Source organism: Rhinolophus sinicus, linkage group LG11 (assembly GCF_036562045.2).
Source record: "Rhinolophus sinicus isolate RSC01 linkage group LG11, ASM3656204v1, whole genome shotgun sequence".
In the NCBI taxonomy this organism is placed as follows: Eukaryota; Metazoa; Chordata; class Mammalia; order Chiroptera; family Rhinolophidae; genus Rhinolophus; species Rhinolophus sinicus.
This window is the reverse complement of record NC_133760.1, coordinates 27,425,566-27,450,784: the sequence shown is the minus strand read 5'-3', so window position 1 is coordinate 27,450,784 and position 25,219 is coordinate 27,425,566. Positions and strand designations below refer to the sequence as shown.

At 41.5% G+C, this 25,219-nt stretch overlaps 2 protein-coding genes across 6 annotated transcripts; one reads left to right on the top strand and one right to left on the bottom strand.

Annotated features, from left to right (window-relative positions):
* Positions 1-192: 192 nt before the first annotated feature.
* Positions 193-14,530, bottom strand: KARS1 (lysyl-tRNA synthetase 1). Of its 5 annotated transcripts, XM_074314552.1 has the most exons (17): positions 14,422-14,484; positions 13,571-13,650; positions 13,047-13,200; positions 11,232-11,408; positions 9,474-9,630; positions 8,521-8,686; positions 6,790-6,883; positions 6,238-6,424; positions 6,030-6,155; positions 4,718-4,837; positions 3,522-3,684; positions 3,245-3,418; positions 3,002-3,087; positions 2,639-2,724; positions 1,950-2,076; positions 1,050-1,193; positions 193-476 (listed from the first exon to the last, which is right to left on the bottom strand). In XM_074314552.1, exons 4-17 carry the CDS (start codon positions 11,372-11,374, stop codon positions 381-383), a joined length of 1,869 nt encoding a protein of 622 aa, XP_074170653.1. In that variant the 5' UTR covers positions 11,375-11,408; positions 13,047-13,200; positions 13,571-13,650; positions 14,422-14,484; the 3' UTR covers positions 193-380. The 5 variants fall into 5 exon arrangements, with proteins under 5 accessions (XP_074170653.1, XP_074170652.1, XP_019566411.1 ...); XM_074314551.1 differs by lacking the exon at positions 13,047-13,200 and having other exon boundaries at positions 14,422-14,467; XM_019710852.2 differs by lacking the exon at positions 14,422-14,484 and having other exon boundaries at positions 13,047-13,220; positions 13,571-13,679.
* Positions 13,720-22,078, top strand: TERF2IP (TERF2 interacting protein). Its single transcript, XM_019710866.2, has 3 exons — positions 13,720-14,506; positions 19,379-19,503; positions 20,831-22,078. The coding sequence occupies exons 1-3, from the start codon at positions 13,831-13,833 to the stop codon at positions 21,224-21,226; spliced, it is 1,197 nt and encodes a 398-aa protein (XP_019566425.2). The 5' UTR covers positions 13,720-13,830; the 3' UTR covers positions 21,227-22,078.
* The last annotated feature ends 3,141 nt before the right edge of the window (positions 22,079-25,219 follow it).

Genomic DNA, 25,219 nt, shown 5'->3' with positions numbered 1-25,219 from the left:
AGAATTTAAGTTCCATGAAAGCAGGGACTTGGCTTTTGTTCACTGCTGTGTCCCTAATTCCTTAGAACAGTGCCTGGCACACAGCAGACATTAATATAATTTGTTGAATAAAGTGGTATAATCCTAAACATTAGGCTAGCAGCCTGAGAAAAAAGTTGACATTCCAAAGGCAAAGAATGATGAGGTCAAGAGTAGAGAAAAACGGTTTATTTGGTAACACAGGGAGTTTAAAAAAAGGAGTTCTTAATTCCTTTTCTCTCTTTTACAAGCAAATTGAATTGCAATAGTAAATGGATAGCAATATACAAGAATTCCCTTGCAGTCCTTAATCTTTCGCAGAAATACAAAGATGCCTGAGTTATGTGACTTGCAGTTATTTTTTAGACAGAAGTGCCAGCTGTAGTGTCCAGTGAACCAGCAGTTGCTACATTTTCCTTCTTGTCTTCCGGTTTCATGGCAGGAAAGAGAAGTACTTCCTACAGGAGAGAAAATGCATTTTGAAGAACACTGTTGTTTTTTCACAGCTATCCACCCATTCATTTTGCCTCTGGTTATTGTTACAACCAAAACCCAGAGATCTGCACATCGCAACTGAAAAGACAGATATGTTCTTATAATTCAACTCAGTCCTTCTCAATTATAGAGTATGGCAAAGAACACATGCATAGCACTGCCTAGGGTACATGTCAAAAGGATCAATAAATACAGGGGATTCTCTTAAAATTTGATTTCCTCATCTATAAAAATGGGATAACAACAGTTTCTACACCACAGAGGGCTGACAAGTTAAATGAGGTAACGCATGTCGAGAGCTTAGCATGTTCTTTGGATCCTCAAGAAATGTAAGCAGTTAGTATTCCTTGTGCCTAACGTAGAAAACCCCCCAAATTCTGTTAAGGTCAGAGGCCCGCCCGTGGCATTGCACGTCACTCCTTTGCCTGCTCCTCCCTCCAGCCCAAAGCCCGTTCTTATTCTCCAGGCCCACCATGCCCTGCGTCCAGCACAGTGGGGCTCCGTCAAAGCAGTGTGCACATGGAGGGTCGCTGTACCTTAATGTTATTGGAGTCTGTGAGAAACATGGTGACTCGGTCGATGCCCATGCCCCAGCCAGCTGTGGGGGGCAGCCCGTATTCCAGGGCAGTGCAGAAGTTTTCATCTATGAACATGGCCTCATCATCGCCAGCGGCCTTGGCCTGAAAGAGAAGAGAACCAAACAGTGACACTATCCTGGGCTGCACTGTCTGTGTCCAAGTCAGCACGTTAAAACACTCACGGGGATGACCATTCCAGCATGCTCTGGACACCCAGCACTTGCTGGGAATTAGGTTGCCCTGTAAGTCCAAGATAGACCCATTTCTTTCAAAGACCTGGAGGTCAGGGCTGATGAAATCTACCTCAGAACACATGCAAATCTCTGTGACAAAAAAATAGCTCCACATGCAAATCTCTCTGTGACATAAAAATAGCTTCAGTGATTTTCAGCTCACCGAGAATCAGTGAGACTGATTTTCAGAGACTCTGATGACTCCTAAGAGTCCTTCTCCCATTTCCTGAGACTACCCACCAGTGGCAATGTTAGTGCAGGCAGCCTGTGGGGGCTCTGTCTTCACTAACCTTTATCTGCCTCTCATCCCCCAGCCACTCAATAAATGTACCAACTGAGAAAAATTGTGTTCTTGTTAGGCAAATGTATTTTCAAGACAAGTGTCATACTCCCCACACAGATAATCATGCTGAAAGCTCTCTGTATGTAGAAATTCTAGGGCCAAACTAGTCAAGTTCTCAATCTTGATATGTGACTTCCTCCAGTGAAACCCATGGCTTTATCCTTCATTTCTGTTGAAGTGACCAAAAGATGCAGAAAATGACACAGATGAGGGTTAAAATTGACTTCCTGGTGAGTATGCACACTGACGAATTACGTGCCTTTGCTCATTCTTCTTCCTTACCTTGGCCTGTTCTTCAAAAAGCTGCCGCTGCCGCATGGGGTCATTCAGCTCGGTGTAGGCATTGCATATTTCCTTCTTCATGACAAATAGCTCAAAGCGCTCAGTCAGACCCTCTTTAGAGCGGTGCCTGGGGACAGGAGACCAAAGGGAGGTTCCTGGATTCTAGTTGACTCAAGTGTTACCGGAGTCTGCATACATTCTTAGCATCAAATATCACTTGGTAAAATAGTGAGGGTTAGAGAGAGACAGACATGGAAGCTCTAATTATCTTCCCAACCAGCCTGTGTGCGATACACAGAATCATACTTCCTGCACTCATGCCCTCTGTAGTCCCTGTCAAGGACTCTGGGCTGCTCATACGACTTGCTTTGGCCAATGGGTCATCAACAGAAGCTTGATATGTTTGCACACTAAGGTTTATCCTTTTGGAATGCTTCCTTTTGGAACCCAGCTGCTATGTAAGAAAACCCAGGCTATGCTCCCAGAGACACCCACGTGGAGGAGAAGCAAGATGCCGACAGTTCCCAGTTGAAAATAATCACTTGATTATTATAATCACTCGTCAACACTATATAGAACAGAGAGACTACCCAATGAACCCACAGAATCTCGAGAATGAATAAATTGTAGTTTTATACTACTAAGTTTTGGTGTTATATAGTAACACCAAGTGGGCAGTCTTATCTTACCACTTGGCCAAAGGGCTCATTATCTGCGGGTGATCACAGATGAATGTAGGATTGATGCATGTCACTTCCAGGAACTCGCCAACAAGCTTAATGAAAAAGAAAAGCAGAGCTAGAGATGCTTTCTCAACGGCATTTTCATTGTTCCAGTCTAGGTAGAAGAGAATCAGCTCCCACCCACACCTGGAGCTAGAGGGCTTTATCTTCAACTCCTCAATGACTGGTAAGGGGTAACTGGGATAACTGGGCACAGAGCTTAGTACAACAAAACTTGTTAATTCTCTTATTTCTAGTTCACCTTCATAGGGAGTAGGGGGCTGGTTACCACTGGATGAAGGCAGGTACTTGAAGTACATGGCTTTTCACCTTATCAAGGAGCCTGGTTGTGGTCCGAGGCGGAGGGCATTCAACAGCTTTTGCCACACAGATATCATCAAGAATTTTGCGAGTTTCTGTAATATAAATGTACAAGTTAGGACAGAAGAATGATCACACTACTCCAGTAAAACAGTACACAAAGATAACTGTGGGAAATTCTAGCCCTGACCCAGTCCAATTCAGAGCTAAACAGGAAGGAGGGTCACACAATGGAGGAGTGTGTCACTTCACCTTCAGTTTCGAAGAGGCTAGTGTCTGGAAGCTTCACCCCCAGGGCTTTCTCAAGCTCTTCTACCATGCTGATTCTCCGGAAGGGTGGGGTGAAATCAATCTCATAGGCTTGGCCCTCTGGGCCATCTGGATGGTAGGTGACCTTGAAACCACCTGTAATGTGCTTCACCATTCCTGGGAAAAGAAATCTCATTTAAAGCAGACCAATAGGAAGTCCTCCTGAAAGCAGCACACTAGCCCCTCACACACGTGTGAAAGTCAAAAGAGGCAAGGTCACCTGAAATCATCTTCTCTGTGATTTCCATGAGATCATGATAGTCTGCGTAGGCCATGTAGAACTCACAAGTGGTGAACTCAGGGTTGTGAGTCAAGTCAATTCCTTCATTCCGGAACTGCCGTCCAATTTCATACACTCGGTCAATGCCACCAACCACCAGCATCTAGTAACACACGGCCATGGTCATAGCAGCTAATTGTGCCTTAATGACTCTGGAAAGTTTCTGTCTATAAAAGTTGTAACTTGGTTTTCACATCTCAGGTTTCTACCTAAATGCAGAGTACTCTATTCTCTTTAGGCCTTTGTAGTGGACAGTAATCATTTATTTTGGCTGTCCAGGACCTCTGAATACTCTTTTGTCTGGGGTGTCCCCCATCTTGTGAGTGCGAGCCTCCCCAAGAAAGAAGCTTGTCTTGGGATTAGGATGCAGACACGTAACCCAAACATTCCACCAATCAGACACACCCATGAGACTTCAATGGGGAAACTACTGAAAGAAGATGTAGGTATTGCACAGAATTCCTTCTGGCAAAGGGGGGCCAGAGATACCAGTTTTTAGAAGTAGTAACTACAGAGGTCCTATGGGCAGTGATCTGTGCCAGGTGCCAGGGTTATGAGCTGTGGTAACTGTGCCTAGTGAAAAAGATACTGGGTTCTCCATGAGAAGGCCCAGTGACATGATTCAGAATCATTCTTAAACATGTGGTCTCCAAGCCTAACTCTCTAATTCTCCCAGAAATTGTGAGAGTCCTTATATTTGTGAATACCTTTTTCTTTTGCTTAAAGTAATTAGAACGGGTTCTGTTGTCTGCAACTAAGAATCTTGAATGATAGTCTTCGATATTTACTCTGATGATTTGAAGGTAGTTATTTCCAACTTCTAGACAGAGATTAAGCTCTATCTTCTACTAAAGACTAAAATCAGATCTAATTTAAGGAGAACTATAAACTTAAAAGTATAATGGAAACCAAAGGTTAGGAGGATCTGTACACCTAGAAAAGGCAACCCCTTTGCCCTCTGATTTGCAATGTTCTACTGATCTTGTAGAGAAATTCTAGAAGTATCAAACAAATTAAGGTATTTATTCTCCTGGCTGTTCTACTCTCACTCTTTCTCTTATTTCTGACTGCACTTGTCTAGCCAATGGTTTTCTAGCATTCTGCTCTAAGGGAACAGGCATCTTCTTCTTGATTACCTTATGGTAGAGTTCTGGAGCAATTCTCATATATAAATTCATGTCCAGCTCATTGTGGTAGGTGATGAAAGGCTTGGCCATAGCTCCTCCTGGGATGATGTTCATCATGGGAGTTTCAATCTAAAAGACAGGGAGAAACATTTAGTCCTCGGACAGAGGAGCTCAAACATTTAGTCCTTGGACAGAGGCCTTGGGGATAGCTCATGCTTTGCATGTGATATCATCTAGGCCTGTTATAACCCCAAGTACAAGTTCAATAATAATGTGCTAATGTTTGACAAAAAAGTAGAGACAGCTTGATTTTCTAGAATAGCGCCTCAATTTCTATTAATACCAAACACCATTAATAGAGTACAGCAGGTCCTTGAATAACTGTGTTTTGTTAATGTTAGTTGTAACAATGACAGGAACTTAACTCTTGTTTATATCAATTAGCCTGTGGGAAAAAGCTTTCACTATATGTTGTTTTACTTAAAATCATAGAACCTATTGACAGCATTAAGGGAGGACTTACTGTACCATAAATTTTTACAAGCTGTAAGTGGGAATCTAAATGGGGTACAGCCTTTGAGTGTAATGTGCAGTGTTTACTAAAAATTGAACTGCTTATCCTTTGACTTAGTTGTTCTACTTCTAGAAATCCATCTGACAGAAACACTTGCAAATGAGCACAAAGATGTTCACTGAAACCTTATAGGAGAAAATCAGAAAGCAAGAGAGACAGACATGCAAAGGGCTCCAGAATATATTAGGTGGAAAAACCCCCCAAAAAGGTCCATAATACATATAGTGACTTCATTTATGTTTAAAATAAAATAAAACACTTTCAAAACAGGTACCCCATTTGCAATATGTGTCGGTACACATGTATATATGCAGAGTAAATGGCACGGAAGGATACATATCAAAAGCAAGTTGGGAAGTTAGTTAGAAATAAAAGGGGACTTTCAGTTTTGCTTCTGTTTACTTCTTTATTATTTGAATTTATTTTATAATAACATGCACTCACCCTTTTTTTCCTAAAATATATTTCTTAATGCTACAAAAAAGCAGAATGAGTCATTAACACATTGAATGTGGCTTCGTGAGTGTGTGGATGGCCTTACACTTTGAGCATTATCTTAGAAGTCAGGTCCTACCCTCCTAATTAGGGCATTAAATAAACAAGGTGGTACAAAGACATTGGCAAAAGAGGACTTTTCATTGAACATGAAGGATATTGACACAGTATCTGCCATGGTGAAGGGAAGGTATAGTAAGAGGCAAGCACAGGAAGGCAGCTCATCATGCCAGGTAAGGAACTCTCCATCACCTCTAGGAATCCCAACTCATCCAAGAAACTTCTTATATATGTGATGATCTTAGAGCGGATGATAAATTTCTGTCTCACAAAGTCATTCAGGATCAAGTCCAAGTATCTCTGACGATATCGTGTTTCCTAAACCAAAAACAGAGATCACTAATACGTCTGATTCAGTGGTATGATGATAAACCACAGTTAGGAGGCCATGAGAGCTTACCTTGTCTTTGAGGCCAAAGTGAAGATGAGGCAACATATGCAAGCAAGGAGACAGCAGTGTGATCTCATAGGGGATGATGCTCAGCTCACCCTTCTTGGTTTTCCCAGGATTCCCCTGAACTCCAATGATGTCTCCCCGACGCAGTTTGTTATTGATACGAACAAATTCTTCTTCCGATTTATAGTTCCTGAGTGAAAGGAAAATGTAATTCAATATGCAACATTCCAAATTAAAACTGACCACGGATTTACTCTGGAACCCTCACTAAACTGTTAATGCCTGGTTAATATGAGCCCAAGAAAAATCTCAGATTCAAGGTCAACTATTAAAAAGTATTATCTTTTATTTTTAACTGCTACACAACCCGAGAGCAGTCATCACTCGCCAGGTGACCATGTAGCCTTTTTATTCTCTCTTGAGCCTTACCCAACCATAAACCACTTCTTCTAACCTTAAATACCAAGGGGAAGAGAAGAACACATGGGACTTTGTTCCCAAACATGTTGCTCTGGTCCAATCTAGAAACCATATAATTGGATTATTTCTATGTACCTGGAATTGGCCATGACTTGCAACTTGACACCCTCTCCTCGAAGGTCATAGAAGATGAGCTTTCCCCCAGAAGCTCTTTTGGCATGGATCCTACCTAGAAAAAGAATAGCAAAAATACTGACTGATAGAAGCAGAAGCCATTTCATGATATCAGTGCCAAAAAAGCTCCCTCTGCATTTTTTGTGTCCAGACACAACATAAACCAGAACAATTTGATTTTAGCCTGAGGCATAAGCCCTACCTCTGTCTTCATAACAGTGTTGGATCCCCATTCAAACCAGCTAACGATGTGTAGGCAGATCTGGTTTTAAAGATGTTAACTAAATGTTGGAAGAGAGTGGTGTTGGCGGCAGCATAGTTTTGGATCTTCCTGAATTCTCACATAAAAATACAAAATACAACTAGACAGGCAAAGCCAAAAAGCCATGGACAGAATTTACAAGAAAATTATGTGGGAAGATAGTCCCAAGAATCCCCAAATATAAGCAATGGGGCAAACCACCAAGAGCCCCAAGACCTCCATGTAGGGAGCAATGAATTGTCTGAGAACTGGAAATCTACCAAACAGCCATTGGTATTTACTAGAAAGTGTGGCAGGCCAAATGGAGGACAGCAGCTGAAATTGGGAGGGGCTCTGCCCACTGCCATATGAGAGTATAATGGGTCACATTAAGAAGGTCTAGGTGATGAAGCCCTTTTAATGTAGCCCCCAGAAGCTCTCTAAATTTAATAGCCACGGATCTCTTCTAGGCCAAGGCCCCACAAAATTGAGTAAGACCAGGAAAACAGAGACAAAGGAAAGAGAAGATGCAGCAAATATGAAGGGGATTGAGAGCCTGGAAATCTCCGAGAGCAAGCTGCTTTATAGTTCTAAACACTTCACAAAAACAACAGAAGAGGGAGCTAGTTTGGTGAGGTTGGAAAAGCTATCTGAACCACGTTTCCTTGTAACATTTGGGAAAACTAATTTCACATAAAAATAAGCAAGCAACATAGAAGTATTTAGGTCAAATACCATATGAACCTATTAAATAAAAAAGATAAGAATAACATTCTTATGGACAATGAAAGCACTCAAGAAGACATACTTAGAAAAACAGAAAAAAATTCTATTTCACAATGAGCTAAGCAACATTAAGTTACACAAAACATGAAAGAACACAAATCAGATTGAGAAAAACTAAGAAATGAGGGGACACATGAAAAAATTAGAAATGAAATATTTCAGAAACGAAGACTAAAAAGAAATCAGTTACTGAATACAACAAAGAATGCCTTAAGAGAAACAAGTTAGAATGGAGGATAAAATTAAAAATCAAAGTATAAAGAGAAAAAAACTTCCTAAAATGAAAAGACTTGAAAATACACATTTAAAGGGCATACTGTGTACTTGAGAATATTGACCCAGAATAAGTAACAAGAAGACAGCCTTTAGTAAAATTACTGGACTTTAAAGAAGACTTGGGCATTTAGGCATTCGCAGGGGTTTCTCTCTGGGTGTTGGGATTATGGATCATTAAACCTTTCTCTCTTTGCTTCTTTGAATGTTCTAAATTTTCTGCAACTAATACTTTTACTTTTTTTTTGGGGGGGGGGCAAATAAAAGATAGGATTTAATCTTTTGTAAATTAAGGGCTGCTTGAGAGCAAGACCAACCCAGACCTTCCTCTGTGCTGCTGGAGAGGCCCCCCTGCTATGGGGGCTCAGCAAACTGACATGGAGTCCTCGTACCTGCCACCTTTACGGTGATGTCACTCAGGTGGTCCCCAGGCTGCAGGTGACTGTATTCTTGGATGAAGTGAGTGAGTGAGACGTCTACATAGAACTTGTGTGGGTATGGGTCTTCTCCGTTGACCTTCAGTTGGTGGATTGCCTGGCAGCGGATCTTGTAGTATTGCTATTTAAATATAAACACAAACACGAAAATGCCTTTGAGAAGTTGAACCTGGTCAGGACAGTGGTCCATCTAGCAGAGTATTGTATTATGCTTTAGAGTGGCCCCAATACACTCAAGTTTCTTAACTGACTACCTCCCACCCTTGAAATCACAGGATTGGATATGGAGTGAGATTTGTACTTAAAAGAAAGAATTCAACAAAAAGAAGAACTGGAGTTCTGCCTAAATGGTACAGGTGGCCTGGGTTACTACTTTTCTGGATGTGTCAGCATGGAGTCACTTAGGCTCTTTCCCACTTAGCACCCACATTAGACTTTTCTCTGCGGCAGGCCCATGGGGCCTAGAGGATGTTAAAAATGAGCATCGCTGTGCTAATACAATTTTATTTCAATACCAGGCAGGAGGGATGAGATGGGGGCCTAGGGATAGTGGATCTGGCCTGAGGACCACAGTTTGCCAGTCTCTGGTCTAAAGTATACCCTAGCCTATCTTTAGGGAGAACTTTCTCTGGGACTGCTATAAGGCCCAACAGTTCCAAGAAAGATTAATCAGTCACTTGGAAGTACTAGATTCTGTCAAATGCCTGTTGGGAGTTGATAAGAATGCTTATGGCCTGTGCTTTTAACCAAATGGAGTGGCAGGCCCTTGCTCATCCTCTTACAATGACCCAGGGCCCAGTGCCCATTCCAGTTCCTATGTATCGTCTTAGTCACTGGTCCCAAGGGATTTGCCCCAAGTGCCATCAGAAGCTTCCCCGCCCCGCCAGGGTGGTGGTCCAGAGACTCACGTTTGGGTCCAGGCTCTCCTCCTCAGCACCCACGTCACTGTTAGTGGTGTGGCCGGGGGCGGCAGCATTGGCCTGGCTTAGGTTCTCACTGAGCTCCTTCTGCTTGGCCTCCTTCTCTGCTACTTTCTTCTCAGCTTTCAGGCGTCTCTTTAGCTCACTATTGGGAAGACAAAAATGTTCAAAGTGATATTTGCCTGAAGAGTCCTCTACTATGTTCTGCCCCACAGCCCACTTATCAAAATGATGAACAGCCTGAAGGAAATGCTCCTGCACAGTTGTGCACCCCCACTTCTAGTCTCTTGGTCACTCAACTTGATATGTGAGACAAAGAAAAAATAAGCATTGAGAAAGCTCTTTTTCAATTTCTATTTTCCAGTCTGAGGTCCTTGGCCTTAGGTCCCAACTAAAATCAAGACACACCAGGACAAAGAAAACTCCTACACGTTAGTTTACATTTAGAACAGGAAAATAAGTTTTCCAGAAAATCAGTAAGATAGGCTTTTCTCAAGCTAATCAGGCTAGGGAGCGCCTTGAGGCCAGGGACTGAATCTTAACTGTTCGGTATCCTCTGCAGAATATGAAGTTCCTTGAGTACCAGACCTGATGTGGTAAGGATACATCTCCAGCTGTCTGCCACCCCTCCCCACCCATGCCCGAGGAGTGGGTTAGTCTGGGGTGGGGAAGGGTGGCTCTTCAGAGTTCAAGAAGACACTCCACTGATAATCTCTCCCACAGCATTGATCAGTGCATTGACAATGCCTTCAGTACTGGTCTCACTCTGCCCACTGGAGTCTGACTCTGACAACAAACTTGGAAGAACAGTGCATAAAGCAGCAGTGTAGGGGATAATACACCATCTTTGCAGTCAGACTGCCTGGGGCTAAATTCTGACACACCGACTTATCAGTTATGTGACCATGGGCAAGTGACTTAACTTCTCCCCATCTGTAAAATGGGTAATAGACAGTAATAATGTATGTACAGAGATGACCCTGTCCCTAGCATTTAGTAAGCATGTAAATGTGAGCTATTCTAGGTATCCCTCACTAGCTTAACCCTTCACTCTGCACCAGCACAGAAACCTTACAGATTTGGTCAAATTCCTCACTCTCCACTCTTGGTATAATACTTGTCACCTGAGACTCAAAAAGTAAAGTGATTCATACAACTCGGTATCCCTTATGATCTGAAACCTTCCTATCTGAACCCATAAACCAAGCAGATTTGGGTAGAGAGAGATACCCTCATTATTTAAATAGAATTGCTCATTCTTTCAAACCACCAATGTTAACAGTGTGCTGTAATTCAGTCAGGAGGCATCTAATCCTATTTGGTTTTTCTTAGCATTAATAAATAATCCTATTCAAATAGTGGTTGTTTTTTATATTAAATCAATCCCAAGGATAATCCAAAAAGGTTCTGGGAATAGAAATAAGACTAGAAACCAAGTTAATCTCAGGAGCAAACAAATTCCAGAAAGGCAGGAAAACGAAAACAACCTGCATTACAAATTCTTTATTCATAGAAGGGTTTTGTTTCAGCACTGTTCTAGAATAAGATCCACAAGTCATCTCAAGAATCTAAAGACAGAGAATTTGAATTTATTAAAGAGAAAATGAGAAAAGACTATTGGTTTTGGTAGCAGGGCTTTTTGTTTCCTTACCAACAAATGCAATGATTAGCCAGAGGCTTAACAAATAAGGACTTATAAGGGAAGGACTTTGCTCCCACACAATAAAGAAGGTAATGGGCACCAACCTTCCTTTATTAGAAAGTGCCTTGTCCTTGTGAAGCGCTGTGAAAGGAGCAAGTTGACACAGTCGCAGCTCCCTCTGCCCCCACTGTGCCCAGGTTTGGCGCAGGGACCCCCTAACAAGCCTTACAGCAGCTTGCGTCAACATGGCAGAACACCCTGGAACTAATGATTACCACCACCTAACAGGAAACAGAGATGTGGTGTCAGATGGGACAGACAGTATATACACACCCAACCAGAACTCCTACTCTTACGGATTGGGGAAGGGGGAGGTTGCAAAATCTTTTAGTGTCCAATTTTACTTAAGACCCTCTTAACTGAGAGCAACTCTTAACACTTACTCTGCTGCAACCATAACTGACAATATTCTCAGTCCTGGTTATGGTAAAAAAGTACATATCCAGGGTCAAAAGTGACTAGCAAGTCAATCAATAGCTTACAGGTAGAAATGATCACAACAGTCTAGAAAATGGGAGAAAGGACATAAAGCAGTATTTCTAAAGTCCCTGGCGCCTGGCTCTCTCTTGGCACTGGGAAACAGGAAATGTCATTGTCAACTGCAAACTCTAAATGAAACTAAAAGTAAGCCACACAAAAGCACCGGAGTCAAAGATAAGACTTGTTTGGAACTCTGGAAAGAAGGTGGAAGAGAATTTCAGGACATGATGTTTACACGGAAAGGCAACAGCATTACAGGGATCTTGCTCCTTATTGTATTCAAACAAATTTGGCCTTTCACTGGGAAATGAGTCACCTGTCAAGCAGCCGTCTTTTTACACTTGGAGAATATAGTTGGCATAAAATGGGGTTCACTGGGGATCCAAAGGAAATTCCACGAACAGTTAAGAAATAGAAGGAAATGTTAATAAAATTATTTTAGCCCATATCACTAGATTATACCAACAGCACATTCTTTATGACAATGTGAGGTGTGGTGCAGGAAGTATACAAAGCTTGGAATGCACACTTTTAGGTATGCACACTTCAGCAATGTGTTTCATCACCCGGAGTCTCAGTTTATTAAATTGAAAAATGGACATGAACACCTCCTTTACAAGGTTATTATTGAGATTAGACAAAAAGTTTGTATAGTTCCAGCACAGTGCCTGCCAAATAAAAGTGGCTTTAAAAGGTAGTAGATGGGGGTAGCCTGTTGGCTCAGTTGGTTGGAGCATGGTGCTGATGGCACCGGGGTTGCCGTTTTGATCCCTGCATGAGCCACTGTGAGCTGTGCCCTCCTTAATAAGAAAAAAAAAAAAAAAGTGGTAGATGCAATTAATCTAAGAAAAGTCAGTAGAAAGGAACTGGCCAGTTTCCTCAATTTACCATAAAATTGTCTCCTCAACTGGAGACCTTGCTTGGGAGGTATCTGTGATTTACAACCGTAAAATTCATTTACTGATGTAACAGATCAAAAGTCCTATTTTTCCCAAAGGCAGAAATACAAGACCTGGTTCCAAACAGAGAGATCCATCAGACAACTCTCAAGATAACATATTAGGGTGCTATCAAACCATAAATTTAGGTTATTTCCTTTCTCATTTTTCTTACTAGTTGAGTGCAATTCCATCAGGGTTCAGTGAGAGCCCTAATGCACTCAAGCACCCATTACATGTAATGAACTACTATAACTAACTTCTTTCCTATGCCTCTGGAATGGTACTATTTATTTTATGTACCTCTCTTGGGAGTATTGAGAAAGGCTATTCAAATCATTGTCTACGTCCTGTGAAGAACGCTGGTTAAGAGGGAGTATAGTATATACAGAATATAAGACATCGTTAAAGGGTGGCTAATCTTGATTTATTTATATTTACCTTCACACTCCAAGGATTTGGGGTGATATATCCAGCAATACTAAGTGCAGCTTGGCTGAGTACGACAGTCTCTACTACCACACATTGGTCATTCCTTCAATACTCACAGACCCTTTGAATAACCCACATGGATAGACGCACGGTAGTTTTAGACCTGATAAGGTTCAGAATGGCCTTAGTGAGGCCAAGAAAAATGAAAGTCTTTCTGAAAAGCCGGGGTATTTAACATTTTTCCAATCTCCTTATCGGGGCGTGGCTTAACAGTACAAGAAATGCATTTCTCGGAAGGAATAAATTTCGCTTTCGTCTCCTCTCAGTTCTTCGCATTCTCTTACTTCAGGAGTACGACAGTGGGGGGAACCCGCCAGCCCTGCACCCCGGGACTCCCTGAGGAATGTAGTTCGCACGTAGCCGCTACGTTGCGGCGTGTGTGTACCCACTAGAACCTCGGCCGGAACCTCGAGGCATTTCCCAGCCCGGACTCGCCGGCCGCACAGGCCTTAACGACCCACAGCGACACTTACTTTTTGCTCAGTTTGGGCTCGCCTTCGTCCACGTTCACCTCAGCCTGCTGCACTGCAGCCATCTCGCCAAAGGGTGAGACCTGAAAGAAATCAAGGTCTTACCGCAATTTCCAAGTCACCGCTGGAAGCCCCGCCTCTTCCGGGGGCCGGGCACAGTTGCTACTGCCGCGCAGGCGTAGTGCGGGGTTTAGCGGCAGCGGCATCTGGAGCAATAGGTTACTTGTGTTCCATGTTCTGTGTTTTAGTTCCGGGCATTAACTATGGCGGAGGCGATGGATCTGGGCAAAGACCCCAACGGGCCCACCCATTCCTCGACTCTGTTCGTGAGGGAAGATGGCAGCTCCATGTCGTTTTACGTGCGTCCCAGCCCGGCCAAGCGCCGGCTCTCCACACTCATTTTGCACGGTGGCGGTACGCTGTGCCGGGTGCAGGAGCCCGGGGCCGTGCTGCTGGCCCAGCCAGGGGAGGCGGCGTACGAGGCCTCGGGCGACTTCATCTCCACGCAGTATATTCTAGATTGCGTGGAGCGTAACGAGAGGCTCGAGCTGGAGGCCTATCGGCTGGGCCTGACCCCCGCGGCCGACCAGGCCCCACAGACAAAGACCCGGGCTCAGGCCGAGGGCGCTGCTGCCGCGGAGGCTGAGCGGCCGTCGCTCACGGGGCGGATCGTCTTCACGGACGCGGACGATGTGGCCATCTTGACGTACGTGAAGGAAAATGCCCGCTCAACCAGCTCCGTCACGGGCAACGCTTTGTGGAAAGCGATGGAGAAAAGTTCGCTCACCCAGCACTCGTGGCAGTCCCTGAAGGACCGCTACTTAAAGCACCTGCGGGGCCAGGAGGATAAGTACCTGTTGGGGGACGCCCCAGTCAGCCCGTCCTGCCAGAAACTCAAGCGGAAAGCGGAGGAAGACCCGGAAGCTGCTGACAGCGGGGGTGAGGACGAGCGTGCTGAAGGGGGCGGGGCGCCTTTCCCGCTTCCTGGCGTCCATTTTGGCCTCTTTGGTTAACGTCGTTTGGTAAAATTGCACCATTTTCTAATCTCAAGTTTAATTTCCGTTTCCTTTTCAATAACTAGGATATTGACACCGTTTGACATTTATGTGCAAAAAGAGTAAAATATATAGGAAATTCTCCCCTTGTATCAGATTCCAGTTTTCTTCCCTAGAGGCAAGGGGGGCGGGAGGAACCAGCTTTGTGGGTATCTTTTTGGAGAGTCATTTTAATTAATTATTGAATTATAAGTTGAACTATAATATATTAATTTCAGGTGAACAACAGTGATTAAATATCTTTATGCATTATGGAATTATCACAATAAATCTAGTCACCATCTGTCACCATACAAAGTTACTGACTACGTTCTCTGTACTGTACATTACATCCAGGTGACTTACTTGTTTTGTAACGGGAAGTTTGTACCTCCTAATCACCTTCATCTGTTTCACCTGTTCCCCCCATCTCTCCATTTCCTTCCCCTCTGGCAACCACCAGTTCTAAAAAATACTTATATGTTCAGGTAGGTTCAGTATGAACTGTTTTAAAGGCATGCCAGGTCAGTTTGTTTTCATGTTTTGGCTTAATTGAATGTGTAGTCACACAAGAGTCTTTGCTTCCTGGTGAAATTTTAACACAATTGAATTGAATGTTGAGATTCAGGGTTAGAACACAGTGCAAAGTCGTTAAGATGCTTCATTTTTTATATAACGGCTATTGACAACTTAAATTGACAAACACTTTTGTTTAGAGGCATGTCTTTTCCCCACTTCTCTTATGTGGCGTTTCCTTGTAACAGTTGAAATCTGGGGAGGTAACATATATTTCTCGTTTAGTATGCTTAGTAGGAATTTTGTTTTTGGTAAAAGTGACATATCAGATTTATTCATTCAACAGATATTTGAGTGCCAGACACTGTTATCCTGCTGGGATATAGCAATAAGTAAAAGTCCTGTGGTCATGGAGCTTAACATGGTAGCTGGGAAGTGGTAAGTGCTAAAGAGAAAAATCAGGGTAAAGGTTGGGGAGGAGGTTGTTTTCTATAGGGTGATAAGGGAAGGTTCCTGTGATAAACTGGTATTTGAGCAGAGACCAAAGAAAATGAAAGAGTAAGCCAGAGGGTTATCTGAATAAGAGTATTCCAGGCAGAGGGAATAATTTCAAAGGCCCTGATGTGGGAATATGAATGTTGTGTTCTTGGAGCAACAGAGATCAGTTGGGCTGGAACAGAGTAAGCAAGAAGGAGAATTCTAGGAATGAGCACAGGGCTAGGCTAGGTGTATGGGTGAAGTAGATCATGTAGAGCCTTGCTTTTAAATCAGTGGTGTTGGGACTACTGGCAAGCCATTTGATACCTGGGACAAAATGAATCTAGATTCACCCAACTCAAAATAATATTTGATGATCAGCTATTTAAATGTAAACATTAAAATCCTAAAATGACTAAGAGAAAATGTGCATGTACTTTTTAATATTAGCATGGTGATAGTTCTGAAACCAAGAAGACTAAGAAAAAGTTTCATGTATTTGATTACTTAAAATTAAAAGCTTCTCATGATATAATGTCAGGGCAAACTGGGAAATACTCCCACTACATTGCAACAGAGTTAGTTCCCTTGACGTCCAAAGAGCTTGCAGACGTTAGTAACTAAAAGAAAAGCTAGTAGAAAGATGAGCAAAAGAAATGGAACAAGAAGTTTCCAGAAAAGGAAATAAATGGCCAATAAACAAACACAGAAATATTGTTAGTAAATAAAAAGAAACTAGACCCTGAGCAGAGGACCAGATAAGCCATGCCTGGACTTCTGACCCATGGAAACTGTGAAATAATAAATGTGTGTGTTGTTGTTTTTAAAAACAGTAAACCAGAAGAAGGAAATGTCACATTTTATCAAATTGTCAAAAATTAACAAAATGGGTGATACCCAAAGTTAGTGAGGTATATGAAAACAAATAAACTCCTACATTACATTATTAATAGAAGGAAATTGGTATAATTTCTTTGGAGGGCACTTTGAAAACATCTAACAACGTTTAAAATGCTTGTTCCCTTAAACGTGGCAATATTGCTTCTAGGAATTTATCCTACAGATATACTCAGGGAACAAAAGGGTACATAATGAAAAGTTAAGTCTCCCTACTCCATACTCCTTCTGGTTCCTCTCCCAGGGTAACCACTACTGTCTTCCTTGTTATATGTCCTTTTTGCTCATAATACTAGCATACTAGAAATCAGTTCTACAGTTTGCTTTCTTTTAACTTACTGATCTTGAAGTCTTTGTGTGTCTATGCATAACTTTGCCTCATTCTTTTCCTCATTGATTGCATTGTATTCTATTATGAGAATGAATCACAATTTGTTCTTTTTACTGCAGAAAATTTTGAACATTTATAAAAGTAGAGAGAGTAGTAAAATGAACTATACTGCATATACTTGTCAACCGATTTCACTTGATTATAGTTGATGGCCAATTCTTTTTCACCTATACCTTTCAATCCAGGCATTTGGGATTATTTTGAAACAAATGCCAGGCATCATACCATTTTATCTATTTCAGCACTTATCTTTAAAGATAAGGCTTCTTTTTTTCTTTTTTAAAGATTTTATTGGGGACGGGGAGCAGGACTTTATTGGGGAACAGTGCGTACTTCCAGGACTTTTTTCCAAGTCAAGTTGTTGTCCTTTCAATCTTAGTTGTGGAGGGTGCCGTTCAGCTCCAGGTCCAGTTGTCGTTGCTAGTTGTAGGGGGCGCAGCCCACCATCCCTTGTGGGAGTCGAACTGGCAACATGGTTGAGAGGATGCGCTCCAACCAGCAGCTATCCGGGAGGCAGCTCAAGGTGCCGTGTTCAATCTTAGTTGCAGGGGGCGGAGCCCACCATTTTTTGCGGGACTTGAGGAGTAGAACCGGCAACCTTGTGGTTGAGAGCCCACTGGCCCATGTGGGAATCGAACCGGCAGCCTTCGGAGTTAGGAGCACAGAGCTCCAACCGCCTGAGCCACTGGGCCGGCCCCCTCAAATTTATTTTTAATGTAACAACATGGCTGGACCTAGAGGGTATTATGCTAAGTGAAATAAGGTAGACAAAGAAAGACAAATACCATATGATTTCACTTATATGTGGAATCTAAAGAACAAAATAAACAAAACAGGAATGGACTCATAGATACAGAGAACAAGCTGATGGTTGCCAGATGGGAGGGGGTTGGGGTGCAGAGGGTGAAAAAGGTGAAGGGATTAAGAAGTACAAATTGGTAGTTACAAAATTGTCACAGGGGTGTAAAGTACAACACGGAATATAGTCAATAATATGGTAATTATGTGTAGTGCCAGGTGGGTACCAGACTTATCAGGGGGATCACTTTGTAAATTGTTTAAATGTCTAACCACTATGCTGTACTCCTGAAACTAATATTGAATGTCAATTGTAACTGAAAAATAAAAATTAAAAAAATAAAAAAATTTTTAGTCTAAAATGTACATTACATAAATTTTACCACTTTAACCATTTTTAGGTGTTGTAAGTACATTCGTACTGTCAGGTGACCATCACTACCATCCATCTCCAGAACTCTGATCTTCCAAAACTGAAACTCTATATCCATTAAACACACACTTGCTATTTCTCCCTCCCCTCATCCCCTGACAAACACCATTCTACTTTTTGTCCATGAATTTGATCTCTAGTTACCTTATATAAGTGGGATCATACAATATTTGTCCTTTTGTGTCTGGCTTATTTCACTTAGCATAATGTCTCATGTCAGAATTTCATTCCTTTTTAGGGCTGAATAATATTCCACTATGTATATACCACATTTTGTTTATCAGTTCATCTATCGATGGACATTTGGGTTGTTTGTGTTTCTTGGCTGTTGTGAATAATGCTGTTATAAATATGGGTATAGTAATATCTGTTTGAGACCCTGCTTTAATTTTTGGGAGGTATATACCCAGAAGTGGAATTGTTGGATCATATGGTAATTTTATGCTTAATATTTGGGCAACTGCCATACCGTTTTCCAGTTACGTGTTTTAACACATGTATAGATTTTTGTAACTACCACCAAAAATCAGGATACAGAACAGTTCCATCACAAAAAAACTCCCCTCATGCTTCCCCTTAACGTTCAGTTTTTGTTAGGTAGAAAAGAGCAAAGTTAAATCCTCAGAGAACAAAGAGTAAAGGGGAACCAAGAGTATGTTTAGCTTTAGGGGTCTTTCTGTAGGTGGTATGTGGTAGATTGGTGTGACTGATCTGTGTAGAGTTTTATATAAAGTCTTGGCTCTCTTGCCCCAACTTGGTCAACTCTAAAGGACCGTCCTAGCTTCATTTTAGCTGAGGTCCTATTGGTACTATTTCACAGCTATTTTGTCTGCCCATCTGCTTTCTTCTCTTCAATAGGGGTTTTCCTAGGCACACTCCCTAATAAACACCTTACATACTAACCTCCATCTCAGGATCTGCCAAAGAATCCTGAGAGAACCCGATTTATTGCCCAGTTTTGTTAATTTGCAAAATCTATCAATACAAAGCAAAAAATGAATTAAACTTCAAGAGTATTTTTATTTTACATGTCAGATCCTAGAAAAATTATCACCATTTGGATAGTGCAACTTTTCAGAAACTAGTAGAAATTATTGAACATGCATGCCTTATGTTATTCTTATCCTCTGATCAAAGACAAATATCTTCTAATAGACAAAAAGTTCAGGCTCACTTTTGGCCCAGAGTTTACAAAGCATGCACTGTATTTTTGTTTTATGTGAAAGAGGCTCATTCTAATTTGGTGCTGTTGTTTCCTTTAATAGAGCCACAGAATAAGAGAACTCCAGACTTGCCTGAAGAAGAATCTGTAAAGGAAGAGGTCCAGGAGAATGAAGAAGCAGTCAAAAAGACGCATATAGAAACCACCCCGGAATTTGAGGAGGTTGTGGTATGTTAATTAGATTTAACTCATTTTTTCCATGCCTTCATTCTTTGAAATTGGTCATCCCATCTACCCTTTTTATACACCCAAGGCCTGGAAAGGTAAGAGAAGTTCAAGGTAGAGGAGGAAAATGGAAAATGGAACTGATCTAGGTTTCAGGCATGTAGCTTTAGTTTTTTGGCAGGAAACCTTGACGGGGAGAGGTAGAGCAGTTGGGGAGAATTATTTTTTAAGCAGTATAAAGTATCCCATTTTGAGTACTTTGATCTCAGTGTAAGTTTTTCAAGTTAAGACTGTGGATTTATCTTTTAAAAATGTTTTTATGCTTCTCAGGAACATAAACATAATTTTTTAAAGAATTTAGTTTTATTAAGCAAGTTTAGCTTTTTGTTTATTTAGAGCTTTTTGGGAATTTTTTTTATCTCTTCCATATTTGGTCTAGCTTCTAATACTCTCTTGGAATCCCATATTTAATCATCGTTTTATAGAAAGAAAGGCAGGAACCATAAAATAATGAGTAATTTTTAAAAAAATCCAAATTATTTATGTATATATATATTCTTCAAGAAAAAGGATCTTTTAAATTAATTTTTCTTACTAAGTTTCTGTAATTGGTGAATGAAGGAATGCATAAGAATTGGCAGAATTTAGGGATTGTTGCCTTTTGTGGTCTGAGTTTCATTATTTGATATTTGGTTCATTTTCCAAAAACTTTTCAAATGTTCTCAACAACTCCCAGACAGGGCCTACATAGGTCTCTTCTCATGTAACATACTTTATAATGTGCCTGAATATAGTTAGTATGGCTTGGAGGCCTTAATATATTCATACAGCAATGTTTTTTGAGTACTTATTATGTGCAGGCATTGGTAGGCACTGGGAATGTGATGGTGAGCAAAACAGATACAATTCCTGCCCTTACGGAGCTTATAACCTGGGAACGAAGTAATGCTTTAAACAAATACATTAATGCATACATGTGTGTATGTGTATTCATATATATATTTTTTCACATTCAGTGTAGCTTCTAATGTTCTATTGGAATACCAGAATTAATTATATATACATACTCGTGTGTGCACACGCACACGCACACCTGCACACTCTTCCTTACCCAGTCCATACATATATGTAGATACTACACATACTCACACGTATGTACATACATCCAGCACGAATAAATATAAGAAGATCTATGGCATATTAGAGGAACTGGAGGAAGTCTAGTGTGATTGGAAGAAAAGGGCAAGAGGTGGTAATTGGGAGAGGCCAAATGTTGCAAGAGTAAGTGTGATTTGGTAATTAGATTGGTCTTATTCGTTACTTTTTCTAGGAGGAGACCCCTGATTTTGAAATACACATAACAATGTGTGATGACGATCTACCCACACCTGAGGAAGACTCAGAAACACAACCTGATGAGGAAGAAGAAGAAGAAGAAAAAGTTTCTCCACCAGAGGTGGGAGCTGCCATTAAGATCATCCGGCAGTTAATGGAAAAGTTTAACTTGGATCTGTCAACAGTTACACAGGCCTTCCTAAAAAATAGTGGTGAGCTGGAGGCTACTACCTCCTTTTTAGAATCTGGTCAGAGGGCTGATGGATATCCCATTTGGTCTCGACAGGATGACTTAGATTTACAAAAAGATGATGAGGATACCCGAGATGCATTGATCAAAAAATTTGGTGCTCAGAATGTAGCTCGGAGGATTGAATTTCGAAAGAAATAATTGCAAAGATAATGAGAAAAGAAAAAAGGTATGGCAGATGAAGTGGTAAAAAAATTTGTGACCATTGAACTTCAGAGATTCTTATATTGGAATTGACACTTGTCTTCTGACCAATGCTGTCATTGCTCTGAGTCCTAGATTTTGTAGCCAAGCCGGGTTGGTAGGAGGATAAAAATAAGAGAAATTGGATATATTTAGAGCTGTTCCTGGCAGTATCAGTGTGTTTATGAAAGGAAAGTCTAAACCAGAAAGAGGTTGATCCATGTAGTAGTAATCCTTTTCTGGAACGGAACCCCTGTCATGCTGGTGACAGGAGCTAGTGACCAAGTCAAAGGAGGAAAATTTAGGAGAGGAGACAGGTCTTTGCAGGAACATGAATAAGAAGCCTCCTATCCTTTGGCAGAAGCTCCTCTACATTGTGATAGATTTTAAGTCAAGAATCTAGAAATACGGAAAGATTTTGTTACGAGGCCTTGAACGTGGACTATCCCAAACACTTGTATCCCCCAGTGAGCTTTGATTTCTAAACTGCTTTGAAAACCCCATATTCCCTTAGTTTACTTAATATTTGGGGACCCTGTTCCTTGGTTGTCTTTTCTTCAAGTCCTTGTCAGTCAAGTCGTTAGCACGTATTTTTTTTTGTTTTGTTTTTTTTCTATCTACCACCCAATTTTGTTTAAAATACACACAAAACCCTAGAGAGTCTCAAGAAGAGTCTTACTTGATTACTAGTAATGTGTTTTTATTTATTGCGGATAGCTTTGTGATAAGACTGTGTTAGAGTTAAAGATTAGTGGATTAATTTCTCTTTGTTGTGTTGCTTTTGTTGTTGAAAATAAATAGAAGTTTGTATTTGAGTCTCCAACCAGTATTTTCTTTGATTGTATCACAAAACTGTTTTGGTATAAAATCATAATGGAACTGACATTTTTGCCTCTATTAATTAGATAAATAATCAGTAAAGTGCTTCTATTTTAGAACTAATAGGCCATTTAGAAAGATGCTAGTTCTTCTGGAGGGGGCAAAGAGAGGAACTGCATCAAGGACTATGAAAGATGGCAAAATAAGGTGAACTGCTGAGAGCCAAAGGGGAGGAGAGAAGCCAGTCAGGAACCATCAGGGGTGTAGCAGAAGGTGTCAGTGCCGCTCCCATATTCCCTGGCAGTCACCATTCCCGCACATGCCACCAGTAGGAGTCTTATTGCAAGCACCTGCTTGAGGCCTTCGCTGTCCTTGAAATGCTAAGGAGTGGCTTTCAGCAAATAGTGTGTGGGGATTAGAGGATACATATCCAGCGTCCCTGCTGACCAGAGAAATGACACAACTGAATACGTATTTGAGAATTAACCCCCTGAATGGGATAATGGTTTGCATGCCATCTTTCAGAAGTCTCCAGTAGAAATAAACATAGTTGTCCACAGTGGTAATTGGTTTATAAATGCACCCTGCATAGGCTTCCTTTTCGTCTCACATCCTCACTTCCCTTTTAGTGCATCCTGGAGTCATCAGTTACACACAAATTCTTTCCTTAGAGTCCGCTTCTGGGGGAACCCAGCCTAAATCAAAGTGCTTAACTTCGCTGTTCCTTAGTATGTTGGAAAGGTAAACCACTCCAGTAGTAACTGTAGCTTGCTACAGTAGTAATTCTTAAATGGGGATTGGGAGGAGTTGGGTGGTAGGCATTTGTTTAAAATGTGTTTTTCCTTCTGATAAGACTCTAGGGTGGTAAAGTTACTACAGCTTGTTGGCTTTACAGGGCTGGAAACTCCAGTTTTGTCAAAGCAGGTGCAAAAGGGTCTGATTTATACCCCGACTTCCAAAAGACATGTTTAAACTGAGACACGTACCAACCAATAGTCCTCATAATAAACCATTAACTTTCAAATATCTGGTTTTGTAATTGCTCGGGTCATTTCATCTCTTGGGCTGGGAAATATATGTAGGAAAACAAATCAGAAGTATTTTGGGGAGCACAAATCTAACCAAGGAAAATGCGTTGGATCTTAGTGGTTAATGGCGTTGAGTTATGGCTGCACCAGCTCCAAAGACCAGCTGTTCAAGTGCTGACGTTGGGATACCTCTCCCTTGAGCCTCCAGATTCTTGTTCTTTGGGTTTTCTTTTCTTGATTTCACTAGTCTGGCTCTGTTTTTCTGCTTGTGCCCTGGGAGACATCATTTCTTACTCATTTTAGTTCTTGAGTTCTGGGCCTTCTTCATTGTTCTGCTCCCCCCTTGAAATTTTCTAGGCCTAAATAACTTGTACAACTTCATTAGTGGTAGAAGCATTCCTTTCTGTCTTTCCCTGCAGCAGTGGGCTGTGCTCCTGGTATTCAGTTTTCCTATTACCCCTTTTAAGCAGGGGCAGTTGAGTTAAGTTTAAGCTGCTGCTTGAACTGTTCTGTTCCTCTCTTGGTTTTGGCCTAATGCTGTTTGCTGAATCATATGCTCGCCTATATTAATAAGGTGTATTTAGTTGCATGTAACAGAAAACATAACCTAAAGGACTTGAAACAATAGGGGGATTTATATCTTGTGTATATAACAAGAAGTCCTGAGGTAGGGTAGCTTTAGCTTTCTATTTTTCTGCTCTGCTGTCCTTAGCTTGTCCTGTAGGCTCCTCATCTTATGGTTGAAAGGTGGCTGCTACAGTTCCATGTTGTTGTTCGGTGGGTTCAGGAGACAGGGATGAGACCGACACACAGGATGCAGTTTCAAGATGTAGGAGCAGAGGGCTACAGCTCGCTCAGGCAAGTAGCAGCCACCCTGTAGCCTGCATCGTTTTTATTGTGTTCACACAAGGAATGTGTGACAGTTTTACATAATTCAAAAAGCAACTTTTTTAACGGCAACAGCTGTGTCCTCTTATACTGGGTATCTGATTTGCTTTGCCTAGCCCTTAGAGAGGAAGTCTATGTTCCAAGGATACTCAGAACTGTTTGGAGTCCTGAGCATGGTGTGACCTGTTTGCAGGCCACATTCTCTTGGTAGATCATCAACTTCCATGGCAGGGCACCATCTCCCATATCCTTAGATATCCTCTGCAGTTCCAGTAGCAGAAGAGGGAGGATTTCCTCCAGGTGTCTCCTGTATTGGTGGGCAGCCTTTCTCAGAAGCTCCTGGACTTCTCATTGGCCAGAATTCTGGCACATGCCTCTTCCTAACTTCGTAAATGAAACGGACTTGATGGGTTTAGGTTAATCAAAATCTGTGCTCTATTGGGCTGCAGATTGTGTAACCTTGCCTGGGAATGTGGCCTGAAAGGGGAGGGTGAATATCCAGGGAGTTAAAGGTCTGCTAAAAAGTTCCATCGTACAGGCAAATCCTAGTCAGCTTCTCCAGGAGCAAGAATATTCCACTCAGGAGTGGAACAATAGCATCCTTATCGTCAACTGGACTTAACCTTTTTAAGTTCTTGTCTCGTCTTCCCTGTAACCTTCGTTAGGGTTTTTAATTTGCTCCCTGAGCATATTTTCTTATAGCAAATGCCATTTATGCTTCTGTCAGTAATAATCATTACCTTGAAACTCAACTCTGCATGTCTTCGTGGTCTTTTCCTCTCAGGTTGTATAGTTTCCAGTATAGTTTCCGACAAGGACGGCGTCTCCAGTTCTTTCTTTTGATTTCGTATCTGCAGCTTTCAGTTTTGATAGTTTATTGGCTCAGGGATCTTTCTGGGGAATATATTGGGTGGTTTTCTGAGCTCATTACTCGCCACGTTGGGCTGCCTCAGACATGAGGTCATAAATTTGTGTATGAAGATTTGAAGAGCGCTTTGCAGAGAAGCTTGCTGATGAGTGTTCTGTTTCATGGTTTATGTGTTTAATTGATAGCTGTCATGCACAATGCAGAATAAAGTAAATTGAGTTATTTGCTAACATTTTGAAAGTGGGCAGTAGAAACTTTTTGAAGAGATACTTACAGGTGTTAAAGTAGTCAAACAAGGAAGCCAGTAGACTGAGGTGGCTCTAATGCCTTTGGGAGCCTCATAAACAA